The sequence below is a fragment of the Mustelus asterias genome, unplaced genomic scaffold (genome assembly GCF_964213995.1).
Source record: "Mustelus asterias unplaced genomic scaffold, sMusAst1.hap1.1 HAP1_SCAFFOLD_1031, whole genome shotgun sequence".
In the NCBI taxonomy this organism is placed as follows: domain Eukaryota; kingdom Metazoa; phylum Chordata; class Chondrichthyes; order Carcharhiniformes; family Triakidae; genus Mustelus; species Mustelus asterias.
In genome coordinates, this window is record NW_027590976.1 from 1135 (window position 1) to 21154 (window position 20020).

Here is a 20020-nt window from a genome sequence, read left to right on the forward strand (position 1 = left end):
TACAGGGGGTTTGGGGTGTGTGTGACGGGGGGTACAGGGGGTTTGGGGTGTGTGTGATAGGGGGGTACAGGGTGTTGGGGTGTGTGTGACGGTGGGTACAGGGGGTTTGGGGTGTGTGTGATAGGGGGGTACAGGGGGTTTGGGGTGTGTGTGATAGGGGGGTACAGGGTGTTGGGGTGTGTGTGACGGGGGGTACAGGGGGTTTGGGGTGTGTGTGATAGGGGGGTACAGGGGGTTTGGGGTGTGTGTGATAGGGGGGTACAGGGGGTTGGGGTGTGTGTGATAGGGGGGTACAGGGGGTTTGGGGTGTGTGTGACGGGGGGGTACAGGGGGTTGGGGTGTGTGTGATAGGGGGGTACAGGGGGTTGGGGTGTGTGTGATAGGAGGGTACAGGGGGTTGGGGTGTGTGTGATAGGAGGGTACAGGGGGTTGGGGTGTGTGTGATAGGAGGGTACAGGGGGTTGGGGTGTGTGTGATAGGAGGGTACAGGGGGTTGGGGTGTGTGTGATAGGAGGGTACAGGGGGTTGGGGTGTGTGTGATAGGAGGGTACAGGGGGTTGGGGTGTGTGTGACGGTGGGTACAGGGGGTTGGGGTACTATCGGTGCTGACGCTGTGTTTTATGTTCCTTGCCGTCCCAGTTCAGAGTCTGGATTGGGAGACGTTTGAACAGTACTGTACGTGGCAACTCTTCCTGGCACACAATATCCCGCTGGAGCTCGTCATCCCAATCCTCCAGCACGTCAAGTACAAAGGTACGGAGCGGGTTGAAAACCCCAGCCACTGGGAAACTGCGCCGGAATTATCCCCTTCCCCTCTCTCCCACTTCCCTCCTGCCCTCCGCCCCCACCGGCCCTCTGCCTCCCACCCCCACCCCCACTGGCCCTCTGCCCCCCACCGGCCCTCTGCCCCCCACCCCACTGGCCCTCTGCCCCCCACCCCACTGGCCCTCTGCCCCCCACCCCACTGGCCCTCTGCCTCCCACCCCCACCCCCACCGGCCCTCTGCCTCCCACCCCCACCCCCACCGGCCCTCTGCCTCCCACCCCCACCGGCCCTCTGCCCCCCACCCCCACCGGCCCTCTGCCTCCCACCCCCACCGGCCCTCTGCCCCCCACCCCACTGGCCCTCTGCCCCCCACCCCCACCCCACTGGCCCTCTGCCCCCCACCCCACTGGCCCTCTGCCTCCCACCCCCACCCCCACCGGCCCTCTGCCCCCCACCCCCACCCCACTGGCCCTCTGCCTCCCACCCCCACCCCCACCGGCCCTCTGCCTCCCACCCCCACCGGCCCTCTGCCTCCCACCCCCACCGGCCCTCTGCCTCCCACCCCCACCGGCCCTCTGCCTCCCACCCCCACCGGCCCTCTGCCCCCCACCCCACTGGCCCTCTGCCCCCCACCCCCACCCCACTGGCCCTCTGCCCCCCACTCCACTGGCCCTCTGCCCCCCACTCCACTGGCCCTCTGCCCCCCACTCCACTGGCCCTCTGCCCCCCACTCCACTGGCCCTCTGCCCCCCACTCCACTGGCCCTCTGCCCCCCACCCCCACCCCACTGGCCCTCTGCCCCCCACTCCACTGGCCCTCTGCCCCCCACTCCACTGGCCCTCTGCCCCCCACCCCACTGGCCCTCTGCCCCCCACCCCACTGGCCCTCTGCCCCCCACTCCACTGGCCCTCTGCCCCCCACCCCCACTGCCCCTCTGCCCCCCACCCCACCGGCCCTCTGCCCCCCACCGGCCCTCTGCCCCCCACCCCACCGGCCCTCTGCCCCCCACCGGCCCTCTGCCCCCCACCCCACTGCCCCTCTGCCCCCCACCCCCACCCCCACCGGCCCTCTGCCCCCCGCCCCCACTGGCCCTCTGCCCCCCACCCCACTGGCCCTCTGCCCCCCACCCCACTGGCCCTCTGCCCCCCACCCCACTGGCCCTCTGCCCCCCACCCCACTGGCCCTCTGCCCCCCACCCCACCGGCCCTCTGCCCCCCACCCCACTGGCCCTCTGCCCCCCACCCCACTGGCCCTCTGCCCCCCACCCCACTGGCCCTCTGCCCCCCACCCCACTGGCCCTCTGCCCCCCACCCCACTGGCCCTCTGCCCCCCACCCCACTGGCCCTCTGCCCCCCACCCCACTGGCCCTCTGCCCCCCACCCCACTGGCCCTCTGCCCCCCACCCCACTGGCCCTCTGCCCCTCACCCCCACCGGCCCTCTGCCCCTCACCCCCACCGGCCCTCTGCCCCCCACTCCACTGGCCCTCTGCCCCTCACCCCCACCGGCCCTCTGCCCTTCACCCCCACCGGCCCTCTGCCCCTCACCCCCACCGGCCCTCTGCCCGCCTTCCCGGTGGATCCGTCTCCTGTACTCAACCTCTCAAGCAAATCTTTCCTTTTCCAGAGCACCCTGAGGCCCTTTCGTGTTTGCTGCTACAGCTCAGGAGGGAAAAGTAAGTGTGACCTTTCGCTTATCCAACTGCTGGGTCAGTGCTGAGGGAGCGCCGCACTGTCTCTCTCTGCCTCCCTCTCCCTCTCTGCCTCTCTCTCTCTCTCTCTGCCTCTCTCTCTCCCTCTCTGCCTCTCTCTCTCTCTGCCTCTCTCTCTCTCTGCCTCTCTCTCTCTCCCTCTGCCTCTCTCTCTCTGCCTCTCTCTCTCTGCCTCTCTCTCTGCCTCTCTCTTGCCTCTCTCTCTGCCTCTCTCTCTGCCTCTCTCTCTGCCTCTCTCTCTGCCTCTCTCTCTGCCTCTCTCTCTGCCTCTCTCTCTGCCTCTCTCTCTGCCTCTCTCTCTGCCTCTCTCTCTGCCTCTCTCTCTCTGCCTCTCTCTCTCTCTCTGCCTCTCTCTCTCTCTGCTTCTCTCTCTCTCTGCCTCTCTCTCTCTCTCTTTGCCTCTCTCTCTCTGCCTCTCTCTCTCTCTGCCTCTCTCTCTCTCTGCCTCTCTCTCTGCCTCTCTCTCTCTCTGCCTCTCTCTCTCTCTGCCTCTCTCTCTCTCTGCCTCTCTCTCTCTCTCTCTCTGCCTCTCTCTCCCTGCCTCTCTGCCTCTCTCCCTCTCTGCCTCTCTCTGCCTCTCTCTCTCTCTGCCTCTCTCTCTCTCTGCCCCTCTCTCTCTCTCTCTGCCTCTCTCTCTCTCTGCCTCTCTCTCTCTCTGCCTCTCTCTCTGCCTCTCTCTCTCTCTCTGCCTCTCTCTCTCTCTGCCTCTCTCTCTCTCTGCCTCTCTCTCTCTCTGCCTCTCTCTCTCTCTGCCTCACTCTCACTCTGCCTCTCCCTCTCTGCCTCACTCTCTCTGTGCCTCACTCTCTCTGTGCCTCACTCTCTCTGTGCCTCACTCTCTCTGTGCCTCACTCTCTCTGTGCCTCACTCTCTCTGTGCCTCACTCTCTCTGTGCCTCACTCTCTCTGTGCCTCACTCTCTCTGTGCCTCACTCTCTCTGTGCCTCACTCTCTCTGTGCCTCACTCTCTCTGTGCCTCACTCTCTCTGTGCCTCACTCTCTCTGTGCCTCACTCTCTCTGTGCCTCACTCTCTCTGTGCCTCTCTCTCTCTGCCCCTCTCTCTCTCTGCCTCTCTCTCTCTCTCTGCCTCTCTCTCTCTCTGCCTCTCTCTCTCTCTGCCTCTCTCTCTCTCTGCCTCTCTCTCTCTGCCTCTCTCTCTCTCTCTGCCTCTCTCTCTCTCTGCCTCTCTCTCTCTCTGCCTCTCTCTCTCTCTGCCTCACTCTCACTCTGCCTCTCCCTCTCTGCCTCACTCCCTCTCTGCCTCACTCCCTCTCTGCCTCACTCCCTCTCTGCCTCACTCTCTCTCTGCCTCACTCTCTCTGTGCCTCACTCTCTCTGTGCCTCACTCTCTCTGTGCCTCACTCTCTCTGTGCCTCACTCTCTCTGTGCCTCACTCTCTCTGTGCCTCACTCTCTCTGTGCCTCACTCTCTCTGTGCCTCACTCTCTCTGTGCCTCACTCTCTCTGTGCCTCACTCTCTCTGTGCCTCTCTCTCTGTGCCTCACTCTCTCTGTGCCTCACTCTCTCTGTGCCTCACTCTCTCTGTGCCTCACTCTCTCTGTGCCTCACTCTCTCTGTGCCTCACTCTCTCTGTGCCTCACTCTCTCTGTGCCTCACTCTCTCTCTGCCTCACTCTCTCTCTGCCTCTCTCTCTCTGCCCCTCTCTCTCTCTGCCTCTCTCTCTCTCTGCCTCTCTCTCTCTCTCTGCCTCTCTCTCTCTCTGCCTCTCTCTCTCTCTCTCTCTGCCTCTCTCTCTCTCTGCCTCTCTCTCTCTCTGCCTCTCTCTCTCTCTGCCTCTCTCTCTCTCTGCCTCTCTCTCTCTCTGCCTCTCTCTCTCTGCCTCTCTCTCTCTCTCTGCCTCTCTCTCTCTCTGCCTCTCTCTCTCTCTGCCTCACTCTCTCTCTGCCTCACTCTCTCTGTGCCTCACTCTCTCTGTGCCTCACTCTCTCTGTGCCTCACTCTCTCTCTGCCTCACTCCCTCTCTGCCTCACTCTCTCTGTGCCTCACTCTCTCTGTGCCTCACTCTCTCTGTGCCTCACTCTCTCTGTGCCTCACTCTCTCTGTGCCTCACTCTCTCTGTGCCTCACTCTCTCTGTGCCTCACTCTCTCTGTGCCTCACTCTCTCTGTGCCTCACTCTCTCCGTGCCTCACTCTCTCCGTGCCTCACTCTCTCCGTGCCTCACTCTCTCCGTGCCTCACTCTCTCCGTGCCTCACTCTCTCCGTGCCTCACTCTCTCCGTGCCTCACTCTCTCCGTGCCTCACTCTCTCCGTGCCTCACTCTCTCCGTGCCTCACTCTCTCCGTGCCTCACTCTCTCCGTGCCTCACTCTCTCCGTGCCTCACTCTCTCCGTGCCTCACTCTCTCCGTGCCTCACTCTCTCCGTGCCTCACTCTCTCCGTGCCTCACTCTCTCCGTGCCTCACTCTCTCCGTGCCTCACTCTCTCCGTGCCTCACTCTCTCCGTGCCTCACTCTCTCCGTGCCTCACTCTCTCCGTGCCTCACTCTCTCCGTGCCTCACTCTCTCCGTGCCTCACTCTCTCCGTGCCTCACTCTCTCCGTGCCTCACTCTCTCCGTGCCTCACTCTCTCCCTGCCTCACTCTCTCCCTGCCTCACTCTCTCCGTGCCTCACTCTCTCTACCTCACTCTCTCTCTGCCTCACTCTCTCTCTGCCTCACTCTCTCTCTGCCTCACTCTCTCTCTGCCTCACTCTCTCTCTGCCTCACTCTCTCTCTGCCTCACTCTCTCTCTGCCTCACTCTCTCTCTGCCTCACTCTCTCTGTGCCTCACTCTCTGTGCCTCACTCTCTGTGCCTCACTCTCTGTGCCTCACTCTCTCTGTGCCTCACTCTCTCTGTGCCTCACTCTCTCTGTGCCTCACTCTCTCTGTGCCTCACTCTCTCTGTGCCTCACTCTCTCTGTGCCTCACTCTCTCTGCGCCTCACTCTCTCTGCGCCTCACTCTCTCTGCGCCTCACTCTCTCTGCGCCTCACTCTCTCTGCGCCTCACTCTCTCTGCGCCTCACTCTCTCTGCGCCTCACTCTCTCTGCGCCTCACTCTCTCTGCGCCTCACTCTCTCTGCGCCTCACTCTCTCTGCGCCTCACTCTCTCTGCGCCTCACTCTCTCTGCGCCTCACTCTCTCTGCGCCTCACTCTCTCTGCGCCTCACTCTCTCTGCGCCTCACTCTCTCTGCGCCTCACTCTCTCTGCGCCTCACTCTCTCTGCGCCTCACTCTCTCTGCGCCTCACTCTCTCTGCGCCTCACTCTCTCTGCGCCTCACTCTCTCTGCGCCTCACTCTCTCTGCGCCTCACTCTCTCTGCGCCTCACTCTCTCTGCGCCTCACTCTCTCTGCGCCTCACTCTCTCTGCGCCTCACTCTCTCTGCGCCTCACTCTCTCTGCGCCTCACTCTCTGCGCCTCACTCTCTGCGCCTCACTCTCTCTGCGCCTCACTCTCTCTGCGCCTCACTCTCTCTGCGCCTCACTCTCTCTGCGCCTCACTCTCTCTGCGCCTCACTCTCTCTGCGCCTCACTCTCTCTGCGCCTCACTCTCTCTGCGCCTCACTCTCTCTGCGCCTCACTCTCTCTGCGCCTCACTCTCTCTGCGCCTCACTCTCTCTGCGCCTCACTCTCTCTGCGCCTCACTCTCTCTGCGCCTCACTCTCTCTGCGCCTCACTCTCTCTGCGCCTCACTCTCTCTGCGCCTCACTCTCTCTGCGCCTCACTCTCTCTGCGCCTCACTCTCTCTGCGCCTCACTCTCTCTGCGCCTCACTCTCTCTGCGCCTCACTCTCTCTGCGCCTCACTCTCTCTGCGCCTCACTCTCTCTGCGCCTCACTCTCTCTGCGCCTCACTCTCTCTGCGCCTCACTCTCTCTGCGCCTCACTCTCTCTGCGCCTCACTCTCTCTGCGCCTCACTCTCTCTGCGCCTCACTCTCTCTGCGCCTCACTCTCTCTGCGCCTCACTCTCTCTGCGCCTCACTCTCTCTGCGCCTCACTCTCTCTGCGCCTCACTCTCTCTGCGCCTCACTCTCTCTGCGCCTCACTCTCTCTCTGCCTCACTCTCTCTCTGCCTCACTCTCTCTCTGCCTCACTCTCTCTCTGCCTCTCTCTCTCTCTGCCTCTCCCTCTCTCTCTCTCTCTCTGCCTCACTCTCTCTCTGCCTCACTCTCTCTTTCTCTCTCTCTCTCTGCCTCTCTCTCTACCTCTGCCTCTCTCTCTCTGCCTCTCTCTCTCTCTCTGCCTCTCTCTCTCTCTCTGCCTCTGCCTCTCTCTCTCTCTGCCTCTCTCTCTCTCTGCCTCTCTCTCTCTCTGCCTCTCTCTCTCTCTGCCTCTCTCTCTCTCTGCCTCTCTCTCTCTCTGCCTCTCTCTCTCTCTGCCTCTCTCTCTCTCTGCATCTCTCTCTGCCTCTCTCTCTCTCTGCCTCTCTCTCTCTCTGCCTCTCTGCCTCTCCCTCTCTGCCTCTCTCTCTGCCTCTCTCTCTCTCTCTCTGCCTCTCTCCCTCTCTCACTCTCTCTCACTCTCTCTCACTCTCTCTCACTCTCTCTCACTCTCTCTCTGCCTCTCTCTCTGCCTCTCTCTCTGCCTCTCTCTCTGCCTCTCTCTCTGCCTCTCTCTCTGCCTCTCTCTCTGCCTCTCTCTCTGGCTCTCTCTCTGCCTCTCTCCCTCTCTCACTCTCTCTCTGCCTCTCTCTCTCTCTCTCTGGCTCTCTCTCTGCCTCTCTCCCTCTCTCACTCTCTCTCTCACTCTCTCTCTCACTCTCTCTCTCTCACTCTCTCTCTGCCTCTCTCTCTCTGCCTCTCTCTCTGCCTCTCTCTCTGCCTCTCTCTCTGCCTCTCTCTCTGCCTCTCTCTCTGCCTCTCTCTCTGCCTCTCTCTCTGCCTCTCTCTCTGCCTCTCTCTCTGCCTCTCTCTCTGCCTCTCTCTCTGCCTCTCTCTCTGCCCCTCTCTCTGCCCCTCTCTCTGCCCCTCTCTCTGCCCCTCTCTCTGCCCCTCTCTCTGCCCCTCTCTCTGCCCCTCTCTCTGCCCCTCTCTCTGCCCCTCTCTCTGCCCCTCTCTCTGCCCCTCTCTCCCTCTCTCTGCCCCTCTCTCTGCCCCTCTCTCTGCCCCTCTCTCTGCCCCTCTCTCTGCCCCTCTCTCTGCCCCTCTCTCTGCCCCTCTCTCTGCCCCTCTCTCTGCCCCTCTCTCTGCCCCTCTCTCTGCCCCTCTCTCTGCCCCTCTGCCTCTCTGCCTCTCTCCCTCTCTCACTCTCTCTCTGCCTCTCTCCCTCTCTGCCTCTCTCTCTGCCTCTCTCTCTGCCTCTCTCTCTCTCTGCCTCACTCTCTCCGCCCGCTGTGTCCCCCAGGCCCACCGAGGAGATGGTTAAGATGGTGATGAGTCGTCCTTGCCACGCTGACGACCACTTCACCACCAGCATCCTGCGGCAGTGGTCCATGAAGCACGATGACTCCCTGGCGGAACAGATCAAAGCTCTCCTCATCAAAAACAACAGCCTGCCCAGGAAGCGACAGAGGTGAGGATCCCCCTCCCTGACCTGGAATCCCGGCAGCGGGAATGCTGTGTGGGAGGCTGTCACCTGCCTGGGCCACGCTGTGTCCTCCCCCTGACCTGTCCCACCCCCGACCGAAACAGAGAAGCAGGAATAGGCTGTTCGACCCTTCAGCTGCGGAGAGTAACTCACCTCCTGACTCCCCAGAGCCTGTCCACCATCTACAAGGGCACAAGTCAGGAGTGTGATGGAATACTCATCTGGATGAGTGCGGCTCCAACAACAATCTCCACTTGCCTGGATGAGTGCGGCTCCAACAACAATCTCCACTTGCCTGGATGAGTGCGGCTCCAACAACAATCTCCACTTGCCTGGATGAGTGCCGCTCCAACAACACTCGAGAAGCTCGAAACCATCCAGGACAAAGCAGCCCCGCTCGATCGACACGCTGACCACAAACACTCACTCCCTCCACCCCCGACACAGCCGTGTGAACCATCTACAAGATGCACCGCAGCGACTCACCAAGGCTCCTTCAACAGCAGCTCCCAAACCCGCCACCTCTACCATCTAGAAGGACCAGGGGCAGCAGACAGCACAGTGGCACAGTGGTTAGCGCTGCTGCCTCACAGCGCCAGGGACCCGGGTTCGATTCCCGGCTTGGGTCACTGTCTGTGTGGAGTCTGCACATTCTCCCCGTGTCTGCGTGGGTTTCCTCCGGGTGCTCCGGTTTCCTCCCACACTCCAAAGATGTGCAGGTCAGGTGGATTGGCCGTGCTAAATTGCCCCTTAGTGTCAGGGGGATTAGCAGGGTAAATACACGGGGTTCCAGGGATAGGTCTGGGGATTGTTGTCGGTGCAGATTTGATGGGCCGAATGACCTCCTGCACTGTAGCGATAATGAATGGTGGAACCTTCTTGAACCCGCTGCGGTCACGTGTGGTGTAGGTACACCCACAGTGCTGTTAGAGAGTGAGTTCCAGGATTGTTATTGGACATCAGTCAGTCCCCGTGTGTGGGGTAGGTACACCCACAGTGCTGTTAGGGATGGAGTTCCAGGTTTGTTATTGGACATCAGTCAGTCCCCGTGTGTGGGGTAGGTACACCCACAGTGCTGTTAGGGAGGGAGTTCCGGGATTGTTATTGGACATCAGTCAGTCCCCGTGTGTGGGGTAGGTACACCCACAGTGCTGTTAGGGAGGGAGTTCCGGGATTGTTATTGGACATCAGTCAGTCCCCGTGTGTGGGGTAGGTACACCCACAGTGCTGTTAGGGAGGGAGTTCCAGGATTGTTATTGGACATCAGTCAGTCCCCGTGTGTGGGGTAGGTACACCCACAGTGCTGTTAGGGAGGGAGTTCCAGGATTGTTATTGGACATCAGTCAGTCCCTGTGTGGTGTAGGTACACCCACAGTGCTGTTAGGGAGGGGGTTCTGGGATTGTTATTGGACATCAGTCAGTCCCCGTGTGTGGGGTAGGTACACCCACAGTGCTGTTAGGGAGGGAGTTCCGGGATTGTTATTGGACATCAGTCAGTCCCCGTGTGGTGTAGGTACACCCACAGTGCTGTTAGGGAGGGAGTTCTGGGATTGTTATTGGACATCAGTCAGTCCCCGTGTGTGGGGTAGGTACACCCACAGCGCTGTTAGGAAGGGAGTTCCGGGATTGTTATTGGACATCAGTCAGTCCCCGTGTGGTGTAGGTACACCCACAGTGCTGTTAGGGAGGGAGCTCTGGGATTGTTATTGGACATCAGTCAGTCCCTGTGTGGGGTAGGTACACCCACAGTGCTGTTAGGGAGGGGGTTCCAGGATTGTTATTGGACATCAGACAGTCCCCGTGTGTGGGGTAGGTACACCCACAGTGCTGTTAGGGAGGGAGTTCCAGGATTGTTATTGGACATCAGTCAGTCCCCGTGTGTGGGGTAGGTACACCCACAGTACTGTTAGGGAGGGAGTTCCGGGATTGTAATTGGACATCAGACAGTCCCCGTGTGTGGGGTAGGTACACCCACAGTGCTGTTAGGGAGGGAGTTCCGGGATTGTTATTGGACATCAGACAGTCCCCGTGTGTGGGGTAGGTACACCCACAGTGCTGTTAGGGAGGGAGTTCTGGGATTGTTATTGGACATCAGTCAGTCCCTGTGTGGGGTAGGTACACCCACAGTGCTGTTAGGGAGGGAGTTCGGGATTGTTATTGGACATCAGTCAGTCCCCGTGTGGGATAGGTACACCCACAGTGCTGTTAGGGAGGGAGTTCTGGGATTGTTATTGGACATCAGTCAGTCCCTGTGTGGGGTAGGTACACCCACAGTGCTGTTAGGGAGGGAGTTCTGGGATTGTTATTGGACTTCAGTCAGTCCCTGTGTGGGGTAGGTACACCCACAGTGCTGTTAGGGAGGGAGTTCTGGGATTGTTATTGGACATCAGTCAGTCCCTGTGTGGGGTAGGTACACCCACAGTGCTGTTAGGGAGGGGGTTCCAGGATTGTTATTGGACATCAGACAGTCCCCGTGTGTGGGGTAGGTACACCCACAGTGCTGTTAGGGAGGGAGTTCCGGGATTGTTATTGGACATCAGTCAGTCCCTGTGTGGGGTAGGTACACCCACAGTGCTGTTAGGGAGGGAGTTCCGGGATTGTTATTGGACATCAGACAGTCCCCGTGTGTGGGGTAGGTACACCCACAGTGCTGTTAGGCAGGGAGTTCCAGGATTGTTATTGGACATCAGTCAGTCCCCGTGTGTGGGGTAGGTACACCCACAGTGCTGTTAGGGAGGGAGTTCCAGGATTGTTATTGGACATCAGTCAGTCCCCGTGTGTGGGGTAGGTACACCCACAGTGCTGTTAGGGAGGGAGTTCCAGGATTGTTATTGGACATCAGTCAGTCCCCGTGTGTGGGGTAGGTACACCCACTGCGCTGTTAGGGAGGGAGTTCCGGGATTTTGACCCCAGCCACAGTGAAGGAACGGCCGATATATTTCCCAGTCGGGATGGTGAGTGGCTCGGAGGGGGAACTTGCAGGTGGTGGGTGTTCCCCATGTGTCTGCTGCACCCCCCCTTGTCCTTCTAGATGGTAGAGGTGGCGGGTTTGGAAGGTGCTGTCGAAGGAGCCTTGGCGAGTCGCTGCGGTGAATCTTGTAGATGGTTCACACGGCTGCGTCGGGGGTGGAGGGAGTGAGTGTTTGTGGTCAGCGTGTCGATCGAGCGGGGCTGCTTTGTCCTGGATGGTGTCGAGCTTCTCGAGTGTTGTTGGAGCCGCACTCATCCAGGCAAGTGGAGATTGTTGTTGGAGCCGCACTCATCCAGGCAAGTGGAGATTGTTGTTGGAGCCGCACTCATCCAGGCAAGTGGGGATTGTTGTTGGAGCCGCACTCATCCAGGCAAGTGGGGATTGTTGTTGGAGCCGCACTCATCCAGGCAAGTGGGGATTGTTGTTGGAGACGCACTCATCCAGGCAAGTGGAGATTGTTGTTGGAGCCGCACTCATCCAGGCAAGTGGAGATTGTTGTTGGAGCCGCACTCATCCAGGCAAGTGGGGATTGTTGTTGGAGCCGCACTCATCCAGGCAAGTGGGGATTGTTGTTGGAGACGCACTCATCCAGGCAAGTGGAAAGTGTTCCATCGCACTCCTGACTTGTGTCCTTGTCGATGACGGACAGGCTTTGGGGGGGAGTCGGGAGGTGAGTTACTCTCCGCAGGATCCTGACCTGCTCTGGGAGCCACAATATTTATATCCGCTGGAGTTTAGAAGATTGAGAGACAACTCGATCGAAAGCTTTCACATCCTGAGGGAGGTGCGATTGACAGGGTGGGATGTGGAGAGGATGTTTGCTCTTGTGAGAGAGTCTAGAACTAAGTGGGGGGGGGGGGGGGGGGGGGGGGGAGGGGTCACTATTTAGAAATAAGGGGGGTCCCCATTTCAGACGGAGACGGGGTGAAATGTTTTCCCTGAGGGTGCGGAGTCTCTGGAACATTCTCCCCCTCGCAAGGCGGAGGGAGCAGAGAGCCTTTGAATGTTTTTTTTTTACTGAATATTTGAATACTTTGAAGGCAGGTCGTGCTTAACGAGAGGGTGAAAGGTTATCGGGGGGGGGGGTCGGCAGGGATGTGGGGGTCAAGGTTACAATCAGAGCAGCCATTGAATGGGGGGGGGGAGCAGGTGCAAGGGGCTGAATGGCCTCCTCGATGGTGCAGTTCAGTTTTGGCTGGGTGGGAACCCCCAGGTTATGATGATAGACCATGATTAGTATTAGTGTCAGTCAGGGGTGGCACAGTGGGTTAGCGCTGCTGCCTCACAGCGCCAGGGACCCGGGTTCGATTCCCGGGCTCGGGTCACTGTCTGTGTGGAGTCTGCACATTCTCCCCGTGTCTGCGTGGGTTTCCTCCGGGTGATCCGATTTCCTCCCACAGTCTGAAAGATGTGTAGGTTAGAATCATAGAATCATAGAAACCCTACAGTGCAGAAGGTGGCCATTCGGCCCATCGAGTCTGCACCGACCACAATCCCACCCAGGCCCGACCCCCACATATTTACCCGCTAATCCCACTAACCTACGCATCTCAGGACACTAAGGGGCAATTTTTAACCTGGCCAATCAACCTAACCCGCACATCTTTGGACTGTGGGAGGAAACCGGAGCACCCGGAGGAAACCCACGCAGACACGAGGAGAATGTGCAAACTCCGCACAGACAGTGACCCGAGCCGGGAATCGAACCCGGGACCCTGGAGCTGTGAAGCAGCAGCGCTAACCACTGTGCTACCGTGCCGCCCCAAAGGGTGGATTGGCCGTGCTAAATTGCCCCTCAGTGTCAGGGGGACTAGCTAGGGTAAATGCATGGGAATAGGGCCTATGTGGGATGTGGTCGGTGCAGACTCGATGGGCCGAATGGCCTCCTTCTACACTGCAGGGATTCCATGATTATGAACCGCGGGGAGGAACAGGAAGGCTTTAAGAGGCCATTGTGGGGAGGGGCGGGGGGAGAGAGAAAGCCGCCAGTGTGGCGAATGGTCTTTATTTTGAGTTGTGAGTACGGTTAGTGTTCAGGCGGGAGGCGGGCGAGCGGAGGGAGCCTTGTTCTCCCTGACTGGGCTGCTGCTCAGCTTGGCTGCTGAGAGGGAGGCAGTGCGACACTGCCCTCTGCTGGGTACAGCCACACCAGCAGGCAGGGCAGCGCGCTCCCTTCTGCAGTGCATGCGGACAAGGTCAGCGCAGGCGGCAGGGCTGTTCAACGCAGGTCGGACACGGTACGTGCGTCACTCGTGCGGGAACGCCAGCTGGGCTGCTTTTAGCCAGCTGGGCCTTAGCCCCGTGAGCCGCGCACTCAGTGACAATCTAGCCAATCAAATACTCTTTTTGGAAGTGTCGTCACTGTGGGGCGCCTAGCAACCAATCTGTGCACAGCAAGATCCCACAGTTAAACTATTTTCGTGCGATGTTGGGTGAGGGATAAATATCCCGCCGCTACGTTCCTTCCAATAGTGGCCACAGGATCCCCAACACTCCCTCGGCACTGACCCTCCCACAGTGCGGCTCTCCCTTGGCACCGACCCTCCCACAGTGCGGCTCTCCCTCGGCACCGACCCTCCCACAGTGCGGCGCTCCCTCGGCACTGACCCTCCCACAGTGCGGCGCTCCCTCGGCACTGACCCTCCCACAGTGCGGCTCTCCCTCGGCACCGACCCTCCCACAGTGCGGCGCTCCCTCGGCACTGACCCTCCCACAGTGCGGCGCTCCCTCGGCACTGACCCTCCCACAGTGCGGCACTCCCTCAGCACCGACCCTCCCACAGTGCGGCGCTCCCTCAGCACTGACCCTCCCACAGTGCGGCGCTCCCTCAGCACTGACCCTCCCACAGTGCGGCGCTCCCTCAGCACCGACCCTCCCACAGTGCGGCGCTCCCTCAGCACCGACCCTCCCACAGTGCGGCGCTCCCTCCGCACCGACCCTCCCACAGTGCGGCGCTCCCTCAGCACCGACCCTCCCACAGTGCGGCGCTCCCTCAGCACTGACCCTCCCACAGTGCGGCGCTCCCTCAGCACTGACCCTCCCACAGTGCGGCGCTCCCTCAGCACTGACCCTCCCACAGTGCGGCGCTCCCTCGGCACCGACCCTCCCACAGTGCGGCGCTCCCTCAGCACCGACCCTCCCACAGTGCGGCGCTCCCTCAGCACTGACCCTCCCACAGTGCGGCGCTCCCTCAGCACCGACCCTCCCACAGTGCGGCGCTCCCTCAGCACCGACCCTCCCACAGTGCGGCGCTCCCTCAGCACCGACCCTCCCACAGTGCGGCGCTCCCTCAGCACCGACCCTCCCACAGTGCGGCGCCCCCTGTGTGCTATTACTGGGACTCTCACGCGGTGCTGTATGAAGTGTAAGTTGTTGCCGCTTCCACGTTGTTTACACTTCCTTCCGTTCTCTTCCTCCAGTTTGCGGAGTTCCAGCAGTAAGTTGGCCCAGCTCACCTTGGAGCAAATCCTGGAACATCTGGCTAACCTGCGACTCTGCCTGCTCCCCACCAAACAGAACTGTGAGTGCCCACACCGACAGAGCGACTCAGCCCCAACAGCGAGGCGCGGCTGCAGTGGGAAGGGGGAAGAACGCAGGATGGGCGATTGGCGGGTGGTCGGGTCGGCAGGGGGGTGTCTGGAGTGGCGGGGGGATGTTATTTAAAGTAAAGTTCATTTATTAGCATCACATGTAGGCTTACATTAACACTGCAACGAAGTTACTGTGAAAACCCCTTAGTCGCCACACTCCGGTACCTGTTCGGGGACACTGAGGGAGAATTTAGCACGGCCAATCCACCTAACCCGCACATCTTTGGACACTATGGGGCAGTTTATCATGGCCAGTTTGAGGAAGAGAAGGTGTTACAGGCTAATAGGCTGGAGGAAGTAGATGTTCGGAGGGAGGATGTCCTGGCAGTTTTGAATAAACTGAAGGTCGATAAGTCCCCTGGGCCTGATGAAATATATCCTAGGATTCTTTGGGAGGCAAGGGATGAGATTGCAGAGCCTTTGGCTTTGATCTTTGGGTCCTCGCTGTCCACGGGGATGGTGCCAGAGGACTGGAGAGTGGCGAATGTTGTTCCTCTGTTTAAGAAAGGGAATCGAAATGACCCTGGTAATTATAGACCGGTTAGTCTTACTTCGGTGGTTGGTAAATTGATGGAAAAGGTCCTTAGGGATGGGATTTACGACCATTTAGAAAGATGCGGATTAATCCGGGATAGTCAGCACGGATTCGTGAAGGGCGAGTCTTGCCTCACAAATTTGATAGAATTTTTTGAGGGGGTAACTAATTGTGTTGATGAGGGTAGGGCAGTTGATGTCATATACATGGATTTTAGTAAGGCGTTTGATAAGGTCCCCCATGGTCGGCTTATGATGAAAGTGAGGAGGTGTGGGATAGAGGGAAAGCTGGCCGATTGGATAGCTAACTGGCTATCTGATCGAAGTAAGAAGTCTCACAACACCAGGTTAAAGTCCAACAGGTTTATTTGGTAGCAAATACCATAAGCTTTCGGAGCACAGCTCCTTCGTCAGATGGAGTGGAAATCTGCTCAAACAGTGCACAGACACAGAAATCAAGTTACAGAATACTGATTAGAATGCGAATCCCTAAAGCCAGCCAGGTCTTAAAGGTACAGACAATGTGGGTGGAGGGAGCATTCAACACAGGTTAAAGAGATGTGTATTGTCTCCAGACAGAACAGCTAGTGAGATTCTGCAAGATCAGGGGGAAAGCTGTGGGGGTTACTGATAGTGTGACATAAATCCAACATCCCGGTTTAGGCCGTCCTCATGTGTGCGGAACTTGGCTATCAGTTTCTGCTCAGCGACTCTGCGCTGTCGTGTGTCGTGAAGGCCGCCTTGGAGAACGCTTACCTGAAGATCCAAGGCTGAATGCCCGTGACTGCTGAAGTGCTCCCCCACAGGAAGAGAACAGTCTTGCCTGGTGATTGTCGAGCGGTGTTCATTCATCCGTTGTTGTAGCGTCTGCATGGTTTCCCCACTGTACCATGCCTCTGATTTTATCTGATCGAAGACAGAGGGTGGTGATGGATGGAAAATTTTCGGATTGGAGGCAGGTTGCTAGCGGAGTGCCACAGGGATCAGTGCTTGGTCCTCTGCTCTTTGTGATTTTTATTAATGACTTAGAGGAGGGGGCTGAAGGGTGGATCAGTAAATTTGCTGATGACACCAAGATTGGTGGAGTAGTGGATGAGGTGGAGGGCTGTTGTAGGCTGCAAAGAGACATAGATAGGATGCAAAGCTGGGCTGAAAAATGGCAAATGGAGTTTAACCCTGATAAATGTGAGGTGATTCATTTTGGTAGAACTAATTTAAATGTGGATTACAGGGTCAAAGGTAGGGTTCTGAAGACTGTGGAGGAACAGAGAGATCTTGGGGTCCATATCCACAGATCTCTAAAGGTTGCCAGTCAAGTGGATAGAGCTGTGAAGAAGGCCTATAGTGTGTTAGCTTTTATTAACAGGGGGTTGGAGTTTAAGAGCCGTGGGGTTATGCTGCAACTGTACAGGACCTTGGTGAGACCACATTTGGAATATTGCGTGCAGTTCTGGTCACCTCACTATAAGAAGGATGTGGAAGCGCTGGAAAGAGTGCAGAGGAGATTTACCAGGATGCTGCCTGGTTTGGAGGGTAGGTCTTATGAGGAAAGGTTGAGGGAGCGAGGGCTGTTCTCTCTGGAGCGGAGGAGGCTGAGGGGAGACTTAATAGAGGTTTATAAAATGATGAGGGGGATAGATAGAGTGAACGTTCAAAGACTATTTCCTCGGGTGGATGGAGCTATTACAAGGGGGCATAACTATAGGGTTCGTGGTGGGAGATACAGGACGGATATCAGAGGTAGGTTCTTTACGCAGAGAGTGGTTGGGGTGTGGAATGGACTGCCTGCAGTGATAGTGGAGTCAGACACTTTAGGAACATTTAAGCGGTTATTGGATAGGCACATGGAGCACACCAGGATGATAGGGAGTGGGATAGCTTGATCTTGGTTTCAGATAAAGCTCGGCACAACATCGTGGGCCGAAGGGCCTGTTCTGTGCTGTACTGTTCTATGTTCTAATCCACCTAACCCGCACATCTTTGGACACTGAGGGGCAATTTAGCCTGATGGGTTCGCGGCAGGATTGGAATTTATTTGTCCTAATCTTCAGGCTTGTAGTGGAGAGTGGAGATGGGGAGGGGGGCAGGTAGAGGGGTTGTTGCCGTGTGTTTTTCTGGGCAGCAGCCATGTAACCTGTGCAGATATATTGACTTTTTAACCATTTCTTTCTCTCACTCCCACCCCCTCTCTCTCTCTCTCTCTCTCTGTCTCTGCCCCCCCCCCCAACTCCCGACAGTTTTCACCCAGACGCCAATTCTCCAGGCGCTTCAGCACGTACAGGCCAGCTGTGACGAGGCACACAAGATGAAGTGAGTCGCTGAGTTAGCGGTGTGTGTGTGTGTGTGTGTGTGGGGAGGGGAGACGGGAACCAGAGTGGTGGAGCTGGTGCCCTCTCTGTGAGCAGCAGTGTTGGGCCGCACCTCCTGAGGCTGCCCACCAGGTGGGGGTGTTTGACCATGTTTGGTATTGCCGAGGCTCGGGGGACAGTCTCTGACTGTGACGGTCTTTCCGAGTAATGTGTACCCCACAGCAGGGCGGGGGTCACTGTCCGGGCACACGCTGAGAGGATGTGGTGCGGGGGGGGGGGGGGGGGGGGGGGGGGGGAGGATATAGCGCTGGGGATGAAGGGGAAGGGTCAATGCACCCCCTCGAGTCGGTTGTACAATTCCGCTCTCTGGAGGGTAAAAGTTTTAAAGTTTATTTATTAGTCACAAGTAAGGCTTACATTAACACTGCAATGAAGTTACTGTAAAAAACCCCAAGTCGCCACACTCCGGCGCGTGAGATGGGTGTGAGGGTGTCTCTGCGTGTGTGAGGGTGTCTCTGTGTGTGTGTGTGTGTGAGGGTGTGTGTGGGTGTCCCTGTGTGTGTGTGAGGGTGTCCCTGTGTGTGTGTGTGTGAGGGTGTCCCTGTGTGTGTGTGTGTGAGGGTGTCCCTGTGTGTGTGTGTGAGGGTGTCCCTGTGTGTGTGTGTGAGGGTGTCCCTGTGTGTGTGAGGGTGTCCCTGTGTGTGTGTGTGAGGGTGTCCCTGTGTGTGAGGGTGTCCCTGTGTGTGTGTGTGAGGGTGTCCCTGTGTGTGTGTGAGGGTGTCCCTGTGTGTGTGTGAGGGTGTCCCTGTGTGTGTGTGTGTGTGAGGGTGTCCCTGTGTGTGTGTGAGGGTGTCCCTGTGTGTGTGTGAGGGTGTCCCTGTGTGTGTGTGAGTGTGTGTCCCTGTGTGTGTGTGAGGGTGTCCCTGTGTGTGTGTGAGGGTGTCCCTGTGTGTGTGTGTGAGGGTGTCCCTGTGTGTGTGAGTGTGTCCCTGTGTGTGTGGGTGTCCCTGTGTGTGAGAGTGTGTCCCTGTGTGTGTGAGTGTGTCCCTGTGTGTGTGAGTGTGTCCCTGTGTGTGTGAGTGTGTCCCTGTGTGTGTGAGTGTGTCCCTGTGTGTGAGAGTGTGTCCCTGTGTGTGAGAGTGTGTCCCTGTGTGTGAGAGTGTGTCCCTGTGTGTGAGAGTGTGTCCCTGTGTGTGAGAGTGTGTCCCTGTGTGTGAGAGTGTGTCCCTGTGTGTGAGAGTGTGTCCCTGTGTGTGAGAGTGTGTCCCTGTGTGTGAGAGTGTGTCCCTGTGTGTGAGAGTGTGTCCCTGTGTGTGAGAGTGTGTCCCTGTGTGTGAGAGTGTGTCCCTGTGTGTGAGAGTGTGTCCCTGTGTGTGAGAGTGTGTCCCTGTGTGTGAGAGTGTGTCCCTGTGTGTGAGAGTGTGTCCCTGTGTGTGAGAGTGTGTCCCTGTGTGTGAGAGTGTGTCCCTGTGTGTGTGTGTGTCCCTGTGTGTGTGTGTGTCCCTGTGTGTGTGTGTGTGCCTGTGTGTGTGTGTGTGTGCCTGTGTGTGAGAGTGTGTCCCTGTGTGTGAGAGTGTGTCCCTGTGTGTGAGAGTGTGTCCCTGTGTGTGAGAGTGTGTCCCTGTGTGTGAGAGTGTGTCCCTGTGTGTGGGAGTGTGTCCCTGTGTGTGTGTGTATGTGTCCCTGTGTGTGAGAGTGTGTCCCTGTGTGTGAGAGTGTGTCCCTGTGTGTGAGAGTGTGTCCCTGTGTGTGAGAGTGTGTCCCTGTGTGTGTGTGTGTGTGTCCCTGTGTGTGAGTGTGTGTCCCTGTGTGTGAGAGTGTGTCCCTGTGTGTGAGAGTGTGTCCCTGTGTGTGTGTGTGTGTCCCTGTGTGTGTGTGTGTGTGTCCCTGTGTGTGAGAGTGTGTCCCTGTGTGTGAGAGTGTGTCCCTGTGTGTGAGTGTGTGTCCCTGTGTGTGAGAGTGTGTCCCTGTGTGTGAGAGTGTGTCCCTGTGTGTGTGTGTGTCCCTGTGTGTGTGTGTGTGTCCCTGTGTGTGAGAGTGTGTCCCTGTGTGTGAGAGTGTGTCCCTGTGTGTGTGTGTGTGTGTCCCTGTGTGTGAGAGTGTGTCCCTGTGTGTGAGAGTGTGTCCCTGTGTGTGAGAGTGTGTCCCTGTGTGTGAGTGTGTCCCTGTGTGTGAGAGTGTGTCCCTGTGTGTGAGAGTGTGTCCCTGTGTGTGAGAGTGTGTCCCTGTGTGTGAGAGTGTGTCCCTGTGTGTGAGAGTGTGTCCCTGTGTGTGAGAGTGTGTCCCTGTGTGTGAGAGTGTGTCCCTGTGTGTGAGAGTGTGTCCCTGTGTGTGTGTGTGTGTCCCTGTGTGTGAGTGTGTGTCCCTGTGTGTGAGAGTGTGTCCCTGTGTGTGAGAGTGTGTCCCTGTGTGTGTGTGTGTGTGTCCCTGTGTGTGAGTGTGTGTCCCTGTGTGTGAGTGTGTGTCCCTGTGTGTGTGTGTGTGTGTCCCTGTGTGTGTGGTGTGTCCCTGTGTGTGAGAGTGTGTCCCTGTGTGTGAGAGTGTGTCCCTGTGTGTGAGAGTGTGTCCCTGTGTGTGAGAGTGTGTCCCTGTGTGTGTGTGGGTGTCCCTGTTTGTGTGA

At 58.3% G+C, this 20020-nt stretch overlaps 1 protein-coding gene across 1 annotated transcript in view; it reads left to right on the top strand.

The window, feature by feature from the left end:
* The first annotated feature begins 645 nt into the window (after positions 1-645).
* LOC144487776 (integrator complex subunit 3-like) overlaps positions 646-20020 on the top strand; it is a 29095-nt gene continuing 9720 nt past the window's right edge. Inside the window, exons 1-5 of the mRNA XM_078205848.1 lie at positions 646-753; positions 2390-2438; positions 7814-7981; positions 14387-14487; positions 17329-17401. Of these exons, the coding sequence (XP_078061974.1) occupies positions 7827-7981; positions 14387-14487; positions 17329-17401 (329 nt within the window). The 5' untranslated portion in view covers positions 646-753; positions 2390-2438; positions 7814-7826. The remainder of the gene's footprint in view (positions 754-2389; positions 2439-7813; positions 7982-14386; positions 14488-17328; positions 17402-20020) is intronic.